We start from the raw sequence: 15,028 nt of genomic DNA on the forward strand, positions 1-15,028 counted from the left end.
GGTGTATCTCTGCAACCTTCCGGCGCCCCTGCATCTTGACGGGACTAGGCGTTCTAGGGCCGAAAACAACGGGAAGACTTCGTTTCTTTGAAGTATCAGGTTCCTTCCAAGCTACGGCAATGTCAGCATATCTTTATAGCATCGCATCGACGTCACTTACCTTCTTGTTGGTTAAACCGTCGCGGCTGGTGGGCCACCAAGAAGTCAGACCCAAAGGGAGACTCTGCTCTCTTTCTTTTCCGCCTCTGAAATGGAGAGCCTTCAGTTTTAGTATGAAGCTGTGGAACACGACTCCGGTCCATCGCATCGGGAAAGGCCTCAGGCGAGTCTCGTGGTTCCGTTTTGATGGCCGAGTGTGTAGCGCCCCGTCCGACGGATGTGACGCCCAAATTTGGCGAGCTATCGGATTGCGACTGCTGGTCCCTCGATGATGAATCGTCATCATCTTGCGATGAAGCTTCTTCTAGGCTGATGGACGAGGTCTGAATGTGATAGGGGTCTTTGGTACGCTGAACTCTGTCATGGTGTGTTTCTTCGGGTGTAAGTGCGATACTCTCCTTGGTCTTAGGCAAGCTCTCTTCATCCCTTTGAAACCTTCATACTGTCAGTCTTCAGGCCCAAATTCTGCTCGTGGATAACTTACGATGCTGAAGGGGTGCGATGACCGACAATAGGTGGAGTTCCCCGGATGGATGATTCGTCGCCGCTCGAAACCCTAGAGTTATTGCCAGCCGTCAAGTCGCGGTATATTTCTGCGCCAAGGGACCTGCGGCTCTGGGGTTTCTTCGAATAAGTTTTGAGGGTGCGGCCACGGGGGCGCTCAGATTGGCGGCGCATAATGTAAGATGAGTGTCAAGTAGGCGTTGTGATGTGGCGGGCAAATTGTTCTTGATTCTATGACATGTAGTTGCAGGCGACAAAACGCCTGTCATGAAGAGTTTGCTCTTCGAACTTGAAGTTGGAAGGTGCCCTGTCAGGCGGTGCTTGCCTGCCGAGGAGGAAGGAAGTGCTTAGTGCTGCGTCAGGAAGGAGCCATGCGGTGTCCAGTACAGAGCAACTAGCATGGCGTCTGCTCCCGAGGGCTATTAAGGCGGCGGATATTTATGTATCAAATCGACTGTAAGCCAATCTGCTCTATACACTTATCGTGCGAAGGCAGATGGAACTTGTGTGCCCCATGGACCAAAATCTGACATGCAGTTTCCATTTTCAGATCGATCGGCGGGAGGCTCAAGGCCCCCAAACACAATGTCAACGACACCCTCATACTTCCGAAACACATGCCTTCAAACAATTCGAAAAAAAAGTATAATGCGTTGTCATGGCTTCATTTTTTGGTGCTAGTATGCCCATCCCACTTATCATACACATTCAGTAGTCCGTCGGGCGCCAACTCGTGCGGTGAGACCTGATTCTCCAGCTCTACTGTCCTTCCTTGGGCGCAATGGCCTTGGGCTCGGGGACGTAATCAAAGGTTCCTCCCATGTTCAACAGCCAGACTTCTCCAGGGGCCGACGGGGCCTTCTCTCCCCACAGGAAGTTGTGAGGGAATCCCATGTCGAACGGTACAGCCGCCTCAATCTCTTGGATGTCCTCGTCGCTCAGGTTGAGCGTCAGCGCCTGGATATTCTGCTTCAGATGGTCGACGGTACGTCCGCCGACGATGGGGAAGACGTAAGGCGTCTTGTGCATGACGTATGCGAGCGCGATGGAGGTGATGATGGTATCCTTGCGGTTGGCAATCTTCTCCAGCACCTGGCTGATCTTGATTTGCGCTTCGCTGGCCTGAACCTTGCGGCCCTCCTGGGACTTGCGTTGCTCTTCCGTCTTGAAAGCGCCGCCGCCCAGAGCACCCCAGGGGGCCAGGCCCATGCCTTCGGCCTTCGTCATTGGGATGATCTCACGCTCGAAGTCGCGAGAGGCGGCAGACCAGCGGCCCTGGTAGACCGAGAATTGACGAAGGCCATGGTTCCTGGCGTATTCATTTGCCTTGCTGCGTGGGCGTCAGTAGTTTCTTCTATCCGATGCTGCGCCTCACGTACCTGACAACCCACGCCGGAGTGTCACTGATGCCCAGGTAGAGAACCTTGCCCGTCACCACGAGATGATTCAGTGACTGCATCAGCTCTGGGATCGACGTGGAATAATCCCACCAGTGCACATAGAGCTAGGCGCGAATCAGTGACGTCACTTGGCAACTGAAGATTTCGAAACTCACGAGGTCGATGTAACTGGTTTGCAGCTTCTGAAGACTCGCCTCGACGGATGTGTGCAAGCTCTTGGATCCATTGCCGGTGAAGTTAGCCATGATGTTAGGGGCGCCCGGTCCGGCTTTGAAGTTGGTGGTGTACTTGGTCGCGATGACTAGAGCTGTGTTAGTGAGGAACTGGTGACGAGCTCGACAATCGTACCCATCTGGTCGCGGACGCCTCTCTTCTTCATCCACTCGCCGATCCAGGCCTCGGACTCCTCGAATTGGTAGTTGTTGGCGGTATCGATGAAGTTGCCGCCCTGGTCGTAGAAAAAGTCGAGAATGCCCTCGACGGTCTTCTGGTCACACGTTCCCATGTAACCCTCCCAGGCATTGCCAAAGTTCATTGCGCCGAGGCAGAGAGGGCTCACTCGAACGGAGGCGGTAGGGGAGAGCATGCGGTAGCGACCCAGAGGGGTCTTGGGGGGAGCTGCCATAGGTAGGGCGGACATGATGAGTGTGACGGCTGGGGTGCAGTGCTGGAGGTGTAATTTGATGTTGCAAAGGATGAGGGAAAATGAGGTGTGATGGGTGAAGTTGATTCAAAGTGAAGCGGTGATGTTCAAGTGCCGAATTGGTGATGTGAATAGAGGGCATCCAAGAGGAAGGAGGGGTTGAAACTTATACCGCTCTTTGCTTCCTTCCCACTTGGACGCGAAACCGACTACGGGTCGCTACCTGTGCAACTGGCTGCTTGGAGGCGCACCCGTGGACCAGCCCCAGCCGGCAATGCAGGCTGTAGATCCAGTTGCGGGTGATCTCATCATTGCTCGACGAGTGCCTTCAAGCATGCGGTAGTCCCATTGGATATGTGGGCATTTAGAGTTAGCTCCTGCACCGGCCTTAAGTCCGTGATGCTCCAGCTCGCGTGTGCCATGTAACAAGGCCCTGCACAGAGACCCAGCCACGGCAGTGGATGACCTTGCTTCGTGGTTTGGTTAAACACCGGTCTTAATCCCGAACATGGAGGGGCTTTCGGATTGTGCTCTTCGCATTCTTCGCATTGTGTATGGTCTCGCATATTGAGGCGCTAGCGGGGTCCGGCTGCAGGCCCGATTGAGGCGGCGAATGGAACTACATGGCAACTGTGCTACTTTGGACAAGCTGGATTCATAAGCAGTCGGAGCAACTTTCTCCTTGCCTTGGGGATTGATATGTGAGCACGCACAACACAGTCAACGTTGTCAACGAGGCCAGAACTGCTGTTCTCGATGCTGGCGTTCCTGCCTTAGTTGCTGATGCCAAGGTCATCCAAGTGTCGTTGCACATGGCTAGAGCCATCCCGCCGGTGAGCAGGCATTATCACCGGCTCGCTGGTGCATACGAAGCGCAAGACCGTACAACGGCAACATAAAGATATCCAAAGCACCTGGAAACGTCTGCAAACCGTAGCTACTTACCTTACCATCAGATTAAAGAATACCAAAGGAATGGATGAAGCCATTTTGGGTGCTGAATGACCCGCTATAACGGGACCATCGCTCTCACTGGTATCGCCTAGACATTTAATTAGAGGCTCCGTTGCAAGAACTTGCCGACCTACTCAATGACACCTCATTCGGCTTCGCTTGGGAGGGTTGCAGCGTGTAGTGGTGCAAAGGACTGGGAGATGCAGTGGAGTTGCTACGGCAGTCTGCAGGGCACCCGCCTGTGACCAACCGCCTGGCTTTCGGCACGGCACCGGAAAATTACTGTGCCGGTGAATTTTCACCACCACCGCGGCCCGGAGCACCGCGACCGAGGGCAGCTAGGCGATGGTACGATAATTCTGGTCTCGACAAGGGTTTCTCGATATTTGCCTGGTGCTTCCCAACAGCCGATTGGCATGCTCCCGCTGCACCACGACGCCCACGCCCGAACGATTGATCGCATGCCCTCCGAGATGAGTCGATAGACGAACCGAATCGGTCATGGACATTGTCGAGCTCGCGCAATGTCTGCACCCCCACCAGTCCCCTCCAAGGCCGCTCTCCATGCGCTGCGAGGCCTTCTCTTTGGGACGTCTTGCTCGCTCGTCTTGGTGGCAGAGGAGCGGCGCCAACGCATAAAGATTGCTCGGTCCGCCGTCGAGAATGGGCGGAAGTTGAAGTCCTTGAAACGGTATAGCACCAATGGGCGAGCCACGATCGAGGCATTGCAGGAGGAAGTCCGAACCGACCCAGACTTCTCGGGCTGGTCAAGAAGGTCGAAGAGCCGATCTTCAGCCGAGCTGTACGAAGCTTCACAGGGGCTTGGGCCCGACCCCCGACGGCCAACACGCCCGAAAGAAAAGAAGGAGCAGAAAGAATCTGATGGAACGGCGCCGGTGTCCCGCTCATCAGGGGAGCCCCGACATCAAAGACCTGCTGCGGCAGCCAGAAAGTCGCAATTTCAGCCTGTCCAGCCCATTGTGCCGACGAGAAGGCTTGCCCACACGCTCGATGAGTTCTTGAGAGATAATCCTCACCTGGGGAATGTGGACGGACCCCGCTATTCGCCGTCAGATCCAAACCAGTATGCGCCGACTGCGGCCGTAGACTTGGTGCGTCGAGCACAAGCCTCCGTCGCCGACTGTCGGGAACCTCCCGACTGGCTCATCAAGTTATCTACGCTATTGTGTATCGCATGCCAGCAAGAGGGCCACTACACGGACGCTGGGGAGATTCTGCGGATCATTGTCAACCATGGCCCGATCAGTCTGGGCGACTACTTGGCGCACCGGCCAATGGAGCTCATGGAGGCCCTCATATTGGAGAAATTTACCGGGGAAACTGCGCGGACGGATCACATCAGACAGATCAGGAGGCTGTACTTGGCCGACATTGCCGATATCGACCAGGCCCCCTCCCGTGTGCGCCAGCAATACATCGCAATGGGCAAGAATGTGATTTCCAGGGCTCTGGAACTGCAGCGCAGCACCCTCATTACGGAAGTATTTGGCAGAGTCAAGTACATTGCAAGAGCCCAGCTCTCTGACACGACCTGGTTCATCTGCCAGCTGGCCAAACACAACGAATACACGCTGGCCATCGACACGTTCGTTTCGTCGTACCAGAGCCTGAGACCGAGCTTCCAGACCAGGGAAATGTGCGACCTCGCGGTTGACTGCGTGATCAAGTCGCACAACTACGCCGCACTCGAGGTTCTGGATACCATGTGCCGCTTCAGCCAGCGCGACGGCTGGCTGGTTGAAAGCACATGGGTCGAGTCCATCCTGTGGCAGCAGTGGGAGCGCTCACGCGGCTACACGGGCGCGCTGGAACTCATCAATCATGTGCTGGACAACGACTTTTACGGCATCGAACATACGTACGCCATCCGGCACACGATTGTGCGGATCCGCCTCGAGGCAAACGACTTAGCACTGGCAAAGAGAGACTTTGAGAGTTTTTGCATCGAATATCCCAACGCGTGGAAGGATATGGAGCTTCGTGGTGCATTTGCGAAGCAGAAGGCGAGCAAGGGACTTTGGGATGCAGTTCGCGCCGACTTCAATTCCCTCAAGGCGCTGCAGCCGTTTCCCGAGGAGCAGCGGGTAAAGTTCAATGCCATCTTCGTCAGCATCCTCGAAATCTACTCAAAGAGCCACACCTGGGGAGAGACTGAGACGTTCCTGGAAACATACATCCAGGAGCTTGGCGTGACTCCTGACCGCTACCTGGTCCGCTTCATCGCCGACAGGCACGGCAAATGCCACGATATCAAGGCAATGGTCCGGTGGCTGAGGTTCTGCAGAGGCGCAGGGTACCAGACCGACCCGCTCTTTTGGCACGCCGTCTTCAAGAGCTGCAAGCGCGACTGGACGTACAGCGACGAGCACATGAGGGAGCTATATCTCGAGCTCTCCCGAAGCGGGGTCTCGAAGGAGGAGTTCGCTGCTGTCGAAAAGGTGTACAAGCAGCTGTCCAGCGTCCCCTTGCCCGTCGTGACCAAACGCGTCCGGTTGAACGCCCACCGCTTCAGTCCCGCCGACGAGCGCAAGACATACGAGCGCATGCTCCTGGAGGCCCAGCATGAGAACTGGGGCGTGGTGAACTCCATCTACAACCGCGCGGTGCACAACAACATGGGGTTCTCGAGCCGATGCCTGCGCCTGGCCGTACAGGCCAGCATCAGCAGCAACGGCATAGCCTGTCCGAGAGCCAAAACCCTGCTGTCCAAGGCCCAGTCGGATGGGCACGACATCAGCAATGCCGTCATCCCCGTGGTCTTTGCCAAGCTTGATCAGATCGAAAAGTATCACCAGGCTGAGGGCAATAAAGGCGGCCGCGGTTGGCCGTTCCACGATATCAAGGGCGTCTTGTTCGGCCTGCAGAGCGACGGCATCCACATCGCAGACAGCGTCTTTGACCGCGCCGCGCGGGTCTGCCTTACGGTACGCAACTACCGTGAGGCCATCACTATCTGCGTCACCGCCGCCAATACCAATGGGCACGGCGACCTGTGCTACAGCCTCTCCAACTTCAAAAACCTCCTCCACGCCTACACGGCGCGCCACGAGTACGACAAGCTGCGCTGGGTCATCTCCCAGCTGGCGGAGCGCCAGTACCGCTTCACGCGCGCCTGCCGCCAGTCTCTCAATTGGGCCATCCGCTACCTCCGCGTCGCCTCCCAATCCGAAAAGGCCGAGGAGCTCATCCAATCCGACCTGGCGACGCTCGACTTTGTCAAGACGGCGCGGGATGCCCTTGGCAAGGAGCACCACACCTCCAAGGCCGACGCGCAGGAGGAGATGATTGACGCCGCGACGGGACGCGAGCGCACAGCCGAGGCGCTGAGCATGGCCAAGGCCAAGCGTGCGGCCACGTTCTTGACCGGTGTCGCTGCCCAGCAGGAGGCCGCCGCCGCAGAACTTGCCGCCAGGTGGGAGCGGGAGAGCGCCGAGGCCTACTCAGACAGCGATTACGATGAGCCAGCTTGGGGCGACGAGCACCCGGAGAGGCGGCACTCAGCTGACGGGGCGTATTACTAGCACGTCACTCAGGAGGCATACCTGAACTGCCACAGTTGGACAGGAACACGATGATGAGGCGGGACTATGCATGTACAAATATGTGTACATTTAAATGTAAAGCGTAAATCTAGACACATAGACCGTAAGGTGCCAAATATAAGGCATATTTCAGTTCACAAGATGCAGCTCACAAGTGAATCATGATTCGAGTCACATAACGGACACTTCCATCATTTGATTCAAGCCAAATTGGTATTTGCTCAGAGAAGGGGGGATCTACGCGCCCGATGAAAAGCCTCGTAGGAAGAATAAACAAGCCCGCAGGCCGCACGCGAGCCTTTGGAGAAGCATCTCAACAAGTATGGTACACGTAGCCAACGATCCCAGCCCACAGGGCCCTCAGCCTTCTCCATTCTGGTCCTCCTCAGGAGGGCCTTCGCCGGCACACCCTGCAAAATGTCAACTTGCCCTCTTGCCTGGCGTCTTTGCTTGTCCTTGGCCAGGACACACTTTCTAGCCTCTGGTCCGCATGGCAAAGTCTTCTCTCTCACTTTCTCTGTCTCTAGCTACTCTCGGCAATTCTTCTCGATTTCCCCGTTCCGTGTGAACTTTGTGATAATAACGCCTCGGCCACCGAACTCGCCCGTCCTTGGATAAAAGCAAGATAGAAACAGTCATCACCAATCATAGCCGAACATGCAGATGGTTAACGGGCGTGATCGCCTACGATTCGTCGTCCGACCTTGCCGTACCGCCCGTTTTTACGGATGGCGATATGCTGATGGCAATTTTCTTAGGCGCTGCCGGATTTGTCCGGTCTGCGAAGCTCTTCTTCTTCCTAACGATGCCCGACGTCATGGAAGCGTTCGAGCCCGCGGAGCTGCTGTTCCTCCGCTTGTTCTGCATCATCTTGCCGAGCTCGTCGTCGTCGTCCTCTTCACGACGCCGCTTTTCCGACAGTCGTTCTGGTGGCGCCACCGACGACGACTCGCTGCTCGTATCGGAAATGCCGTCTGCTCCCTCTTGCTTTTCACCCGATGTTGGCAAGACCTCGGGGTCCGTGTTTTCCGCGTTCTCGTCCGCCTCGTCGTCTGAGGGGTAGTCCACCAGTGGTTTTGATGAAGTCGTCGACCCGTCAAAACCATTTGTCGCATTCATCTTATCGAACGCCTGAGCCTCGGGGTTCTCTTCGTCGTCAGACGTGTTGAAGTACTCGTCTTGCTCGCTATCCACGTGGAGCTGTTCCGCCAGCCTTGTGTGAGGGTTGCCCATCCTCTTTGTGTGGTCCTCTTCCGACTCGTTGTAGAGGTCGAGAGTGAAGCCTTGCGTTTGGTCGAAGTTAGCGACCATGGACTTGAAGGTGTCCTCGTAGCTGAGCGCGACCAGTCGTTCTCGGTAGTTGTGGACCAAGAACTTGCAGTAGTCCTTCTTGTTATCCTGTGCGTTGATGTAGACAAAGAACTCCAGGCAAGCTGAGCTGAGCAGGTTGTCACGAGGCATCGACTTGGACACCAGGTCGAGGAGCGGCAGCAAGATCCCGTGATCCATAATGTGCTTGTCCCAGAAGGAGTCCTGCAAGTTTGCCAAAGTGCGGAAAAAGCGAACGGCAACTGTGAGTGGTGGTTAGCAGAGGCCTTGTGATCCTTGCGATTGAGCTTACCCAGTTTCAGATACTTCTCCGGGCACGCCAGCAGCTGAGCTACTCGACGAAGCACGTCATGCTCGAGAATGAATTGCTTCGCGCGATGTCCGTGCTGCCTGATGAAGAAGCACAAAATTTCAATCAAATACGTGAATATGGAGGCCTGCTGAAGCGGGAAGGTCATGTCCTTGCGCTCCTTCAAGTCGAAGAGTGGCTTGAACAGACGCGGCGCCGAGTTGATGTAGAAGGTGTTAACATATACATCTTGCTGTACGTCAATGTGTCGCCGAGAGTTGAATTCGGCACTGGCCTTGGGGGCGATGACAGGCTCTGGTGGAGGGGGGTGTTGGCTCAGTACCACGTCGAGGAGAACCTTCACCGCGTCTGAAATTTGTGACTTTACACCGAGGTCGCACTCCACCAAAAGGAGATCGATGAGGGAATCGGTAAGTGGCACTGTGCGTTCCGTGATTTGTCGGTAGATTGTGTGGCGGATCAACTGGGGATCGTGGTCGATCAAAGCCACGAGAACATCAGTTGCACCCACGCGGACGCCCACGTCGTTGTGACGCAAACCAAAGTTGATGACCTGTAAGAGTCCGTGATGGAGGAAGTTCGCGAATAGCGTCTGGCGCGCCGGCGGCTGAAGATTTTTCGCGATGGCGCAGCACTGCTGGATGAAGAGCACGGCGTCCTTCTTCTTCTTCTGGTCCGGCTGGGTCGGCTTGAAGATGCTGAAGAGTTCGCTGAGGAACCCGGAATTGCCCTGCAGGTGCTGGACGATGTCGACCTGGTTAAAGAAGATCAACGAATTCAGGACGGAGAACGTGGGGTCGTCCAAGATGCGAGCGAGCACGACGTCTTTCAGGTACTGAAGGCGATATGTCTGGTGGATCTTCTTGCGAATGTTGTCGTCCTCGATAGGGACCACCTCCTTGTATCGCCCCTGGTTACCCAGCCAGTGTCGGTGATTCGCCTTGTGGCTCGGGAAGTCGGGGTCGTATTCGAGGGCGCCGACCACTCCGATGACGAATGCGTCCGATACCGCCGCTTCGATGATGGCGGTGTCGTTCAGCAGGATGATGTTCTTCATAATGTTGCACAGCCGGTGCAAGTCGGGGAGGCTCTCGAGGTCTTCGGCCATCTCGACCAAAGGGAGCAGGCGGGCAATGTAGTCACCCGGAGGCGTCAGGCATTTGACCAAGGCGTCTCGCCCGCTGGCCGTTTGGCTCATGATGCGCATGCTGGCCTCAATCTCTGGGAGGTTTCCAATCTCTGCCGCAGGGAGACTGATGGTGCTTGGCAGCTCCATGGCGAGGTCGTCGGAGAGGCTGTCATCCGCTGCGACCAGCCCGCCCTGGAAGGTCTGCTGTACGCTGTTGACGAATTTCCTACAAGAGACAATCGTTAGCGACAAGGTCGCGCTTGAGTGGCGAGACAACTCCGTACCAAATCAAGGCACACCCTTCAGCCTCCTGGAAAGACAGGGCCATGTCGATGCCGTTGCTGGGTTCCGTCCAGACGATCAGGGTCTCTGTTTCTTCAGTCAGTCGATATGCGCCAGACGAAGCATCAATGTGCGGCTTGCCTTGCTGTTTTTGGAATCCGTCTTCCTTGCAAATCTTGGTCTCTAATAGCAGCCGGTCGGGGTGGTCTTCCGATTCGACAATGACCCGGGGGTCGCGAGGTTGGCCATCTTCCGTCTGGTGGCACGCGATCGGGTTAGCATCTGATCCGACGATAAAAGCAGCCCAACCGTGACGACGCGTGACGATCGAGAAGGCGCGCAACATGACGTACCTGCATAAAAGCAGCGGTGCAGAAGCCGGTGCCTCGGTCGAACCAGTCATTGTTGCGCAGCTCGTAGACCTTGACGCGTTTCTTGTCCGTCGCATGATGAGGCACGGGTTGTGCCATCATCAATGGTTCGGTGCCCCCCTCGGTGCTGAGACGGGGGTAGCTGAGGATATCGGGGGCGAGGTCGAGGTGTTGTTGAAGGGACAGCTCAGCGTCGGTCTGGCTAAGGATGGTGAGCGCCACTTTCCCGTCGGTCGGTCGCGCCTGGAATGGGGCGCGGCTCGCAGCAGTCGAGAGATCGGTCGGGCACGAGACTCAAGACGGTGGAAGTCGTCGTCGTCGATGCGGTTGTCGATGGTTTGTGGCAACGTGAAGTGCCGGGTGACGTAGGGACGAAGTGATCAGGGAGCCATCAAAATGGGAGGGGGCGGTCGGGTCGCGCGATTGGCGGGCGCCGGGACTTGAGCGACGCAAGGCAACGTAGGGTGAGCGAAGGATGGGTGCTGACGCGACTGCGATAACGGAGTCGGGAGCAGCAATGGCAGGCAGCGCGAGTCCGAGATGAAGACCGGCGATGCGAGAATCCGGAGCGGATCGTCGGGGGCGACGCGGCGCAATTTTTTGTCGGGTTGCGTGGGACGGGGTTGATGATGAGATGGAGAGAACTTTGAGGCTGTATCCGGTCGGTCGGACAGGAAAGGCGAGGACTGGACTGGGAGGGACTGGGACTGGGACGGGGACGGGGTGCTAGGCAGTGTGTGCTTGCTGGGCTGGGACGGAATGTACGCTGCGCTGCTGCCCGCTGTCCGCCGTCCGCTGGCACTGTGGGCGGCGGTGGGCGGTGGGCCGCAAGGGTCGGCGGGCAGGAGGCGAACGCTGCACGATTCCCTGGCAGTTCGCGCCGGTCGCCCAGTGCCAGCTGCCCGCACCACACTTTGCCCCCAACCCGACACTGCACCGGGACTGGAACCTTGCCCTCCCACGGGCCAGTGTCTCCTCTCCTCGTGCTGTTTCCTGCCCAGCGGTATGTGACCCGCACTACCTAACTAAAGTGGATACTGAGTGTCCGGTGCACGGGCCAGTTCCGGTCTTTGGGAGTGCGTCAACCTGCGGCTGCTCGTCTAATTGCCTCTATTCAGTAGGCGCTCGTCTGCGGTTTTGCCGCCAAGTGGGGACGCGGGTGACTAAGCATCAGGCATCAAGTGCCGGGATGAGCTCGCTACTCGTCTTTTTGTGCGACTTCAGGCTCCACGAGTTCGAGGCACGGAACCATCGGGTTAGACGTCGAGGACCCTGCAGGCGCGCGTAACCGGCCGGCTTTGCTCTCCCATTCTGCCCAAAGCCGTCACTTTGTTGGGCGCGTCTTAAGCTTAAGTTCGGCCGCGAAGCACAGCACGCCCGGTGCCTCTGGTCTTCATTTCTGCCCTGCCCAGCTATCCATGGTATCTCTGTGGGACCGAGGAGAACCTGGCAACACAAGGTTGTTGATCTACTGCACACTCGAACGCAACTCCCGTCAGCTTCCCCGCACTTGATCCTGCTGTTGATCAGCGCCGAGCGATTCCAGCTGTCTGGAATGGCTGTTTATCTGCCACTAGCTCCTGGCGGCATTCCTCGCTTTTTTGAGCTGATGTCCATCTGAAGTTGGCCCGCTGTCAAGTCTGCAAATGCATGTGGGCTCCAGGGTGAGACCGTTCCAAACATTGACTTTGAGGGATCAGTCACAAACGGCCACTTGCAAGCACCATCAAAGAGGTGTTGGGTTCCCTGGCGAGTGGCTAGCTGTGGTCGATAGTCAGACATCGCAATGGTCCATCCCACCATGCCACCTCGTCTTGAGTGGTTGAGTGGTTTCTTTGCTCTCAATGCAATCATCAGTCTCCTCTGCATCCAAAGCATTCATCCGTGAAAACAAGCGCGCAGTCCCGGGCAGCTGCAGCAAGAGAACTCCAGAGTCAGATGTGCCCCACGTCTCAATATGGCTCCCAAACGGATCAGCAGCTCCAGCTTGGTTGCTTCCGTGCAGATCATCACGGGAGCTCGAGCCACCCAGCTGGGGCCAGCAAAAGCAGGGCTCTCCTCTCGCCTGGAACGCAAAATTCAAACATGCAGGGATCCAGCGCTGTCAGATTACCATCTCCGCGATATCACATTTCCAATTCCCGTTCTTTCACGGCTTTCACCGCCAAGCACGACCCAGGAGCAATGACACAGCTGTCCGTTCTCTTTTGCCGTCGAACTCTGTTCAGGATAAGATTCTTCCAATATTAGTCGAATCGAGGTGGCATGGCCCGATTCGATCGGAAAACCTCTGTGCGTCAGCTACGCCGGTCACCCAAAAGAAGCAGCAAATCCTTCATGTTCACCAGACAACCCGCAGAAGTTGGTTGCATGGACATGTCAACAGACGCACGCACTGGCGACGTCCTGGAGAAATCGATGCCAAAGGGTCAACAGCAGGTGCAGGCGCGTTTGCCTGCGTCTGCCCGCATCTTGACGGAAACGCATCAAACCCCCCACGAATTGGCAACCGTGCCTTATCGTCAAATACGGATACAGAGGCCAGCAAAGCATGTGACGGTCCACCGGAGACCTGCAGCTGCAGTTGGGACGTTTGCTGTCGCTCGAGCACGACTTTCCCAATCGTGCTGACGATGATGGTCAGCGCGGGCCGAATCTCAACCACCGCCGCTGCTATTTCCGTGGACCTAAAGCTGCGAGTTGCTCGCCTGCATGCTCGGTCATCAGATGGAGTCGCGCCAGATACGAGACGAAACTTGCGCTTCTTTGTGTAGAGCAACGGGAGAACGCAATCGAGTGGGGTCCACCATTCCTATCGCCGTCAAGCCTTGTCCATCAACACACGCATGGCGATGGCTGAAAAAAAGGGTGCGTTCTCAGCGGTTATCGGGGCCGCGGTGGCTGAGCTGATCACCCATCTGTCGTCGTCATGAACTGTGCAGAAATGGCGCGGTGACCTCAACGAGACAAAGGGAACTGGGACGGTTCGGGCTATTTGAACGGCAAGCTGCAGTTTCACGATTTAAGCTATTCCGATATTCCCGGATCGGCGGCGTCTCTTGGCCACGGCGCATATGCGAGCTTCACGCCGGTTACTTGTCCGACGTTGTCACCTCTCGAATCACGGCGCCGGGCGTACGCCCAATTGCCGTCATGCGAGTGCCCGCGGCGGCGACACCAGAATAGAGTCCTGCAATCCCGCCTGCGCGATAAGACGATGAGGATTCTGCCTGCGCCTGTGCCGACGATAGCAGCCCGTCTTTCATCTCTGCGTTAATCTCGAAGACGCATTGGCGCACCAGCAGTGAGATTTGACTGTCATGTCGCGACAGGGTCATATGCGGATTGACCAAGGAAATATTCCCACTCTGGCGCCGAGCCAAGGAGCATCATTGGGGCCCTAAGCAGGGGATAGCGAACCCGTAGCGAACCCGGGCGGGCCGGAACCTGCTGGCGACACCGCGACGGAGAAAATTCCAGTTGGGGCGAAAACAGGGGTCCTTGGCACGTCCGCGGATGGCGCCTCAGCCCAACAATCTCGACGGTGCAGAACAATCAAGTTTTCTAGGGCCCTCTGCGAGCGAATGAGATCAAGGTCGATGGGGACGTCTCAACTCAGCATCTTATCTCTGTGGCTTTCCGGTCGGTGCCTGAGAGGGCAGCCAAGTAGCTTGAGAGACGCTCATCCATTCATGCCCCATGTTGTCTGGCGAGTGGCCAATATGCATGTCAGACCGCGATATTACCCAGTTTTCCCGCCCAAGACCAGGCAGGCCGAAAAGATGTGATGCGGCCGGTCTGTGTCGCAGAAGCATCTCATCTGATTTCTCTGCCGTATGCATGAGGATAAGAAGGACGGGCGGCACGATTGACATATGGACATGTTTTACTTGTGCGTTGCTGCCGTGCGGCGGCCGCGACATACATGATATCCCGCGGGTACGCGAAGCATGGCGAGGGTGGGATGGGACGGAACATTGTTCGAATGGCAGGGTCGCATCATGGCGTAGTTATTGATAGAGCACCACCCATGCGTTGATCGGGACGGTCCAGTCTAGGCTTGGACTGGTCGATCAAGAGACACGCCCCCCCTCCTCCTGCTCCCTGAGACTTTGGTTCAGCTGGTGCGTGGCAGCGTGTCGCCAGCCCGCCCGGCATGACGGCAAGCTCTTCCATCCCAGGCCTAGTCTCGCCGTCCGCCTTTTGGGAGTCTTTGTGGTGGCAGCCATTCAAGACATACATGTGGTTTATACGATATCTCGCGCCTCTTGAGGCAAGCCACAGGCAAGCGCTGCCAATGCCCAGCCTCACGTTGGCCGGAAACGCGAGAGGACGAGGCTGAATGGCGACAACCTTGACGTTGAATGTCTGGCAGGGGCGTCTG

At 56.8% G+C, this 15,028-nt stretch overlaps 4 protein-coding genes across 4 annotated transcripts; 1 reads left to right on the top strand and 3 right to left on the bottom strand.

The window, feature by feature from the left end:
• Positions 1 to 95: 95 nt before the first annotated feature.
• CGCS363_v004751 (uncharacterized protein) lies at positions 96 to 837 on the bottom strand (the record flags this gene model as incomplete). Its single annotated transcript, XM_036636600.1, has 3 exons — positions 96 to 103; positions 161 to 594; positions 644 to 837. The coding sequence occupies 3 exons, from the start codon at positions 835 to 837 to the stop codon at positions 96 to 98; spliced, it is 636 nt and encodes a 211-aa protein (XP_036497227.1).
• Positions 838 to 1,422: 585 nt separating this feature from the next.
• norB-0 (Norsolorinic acid reductase B) lies at positions 1,423 to 2,703 on the bottom strand (the record flags this gene model as incomplete). The annotated part of the gene is made up of 4 exons (XM_036636601.1): positions 1,423 to 1,993; positions 2,043 to 2,167; positions 2,219 to 2,364; positions 2,412 to 2,703. The coding sequence occupies 4 exons, from the start codon at positions 2,701 to 2,703 to the stop codon at positions 1,423 to 1,425; spliced, it is 1,134 nt and encodes a 377-aa protein (XP_036497224.1).
• A 1,481-nt stretch (positions 2,704 to 4,184) lies between these two features.
• On the top strand, positions 4,185 to 7,202 carry CGCS363_v004753 (uncharacterized protein; the record flags this gene model as incomplete). The annotated part of the gene is made up of 1 exon (XM_036636602.1): positions 4,185 to 7,202. The coding sequence occupies one exon, from the start codon at positions 4,185 to 4,187 to the stop codon at positions 7,200 to 7,202; it is 3,018 nt and encodes a 1,005-aa protein (XP_036497225.1).
• A 705-nt stretch (positions 7,203 to 7,907) lies between these two features.
• On the bottom strand, positions 7,908 to 10,743 carry CGCS363_v004754 (Uncharacterized protein; the record flags this gene model as incomplete). Its single annotated transcript, XM_036636603.1, has 4 exons — positions 7,908 to 8,794; positions 8,845 to 10,217; positions 10,276 to 10,529; positions 10,627 to 10,743. The coding sequence occupies 4 exons, from the start codon at positions 10,741 to 10,743 to the stop codon at positions 7,908 to 7,910; spliced, it is 2,631 nt and encodes an 876-aa protein (XP_036497222.1).
• Positions 10,744 to 15,028: the final 4,285 nt, after the last annotated feature.

This window comes from Colletotrichum siamense, assembly GCF_013390195.1.
Source record: "Colletotrichum siamense strain Cg363 chromosome Unknown KSG_Cg363_contig03, whole genome shotgun sequence".
NCBI classification, from domain to species: domain Eukaryota; kingdom Fungi; phylum Ascomycota; class Sordariomycetes; order Glomerellales; family Glomerellaceae; genus Colletotrichum; species Colletotrichum siamense.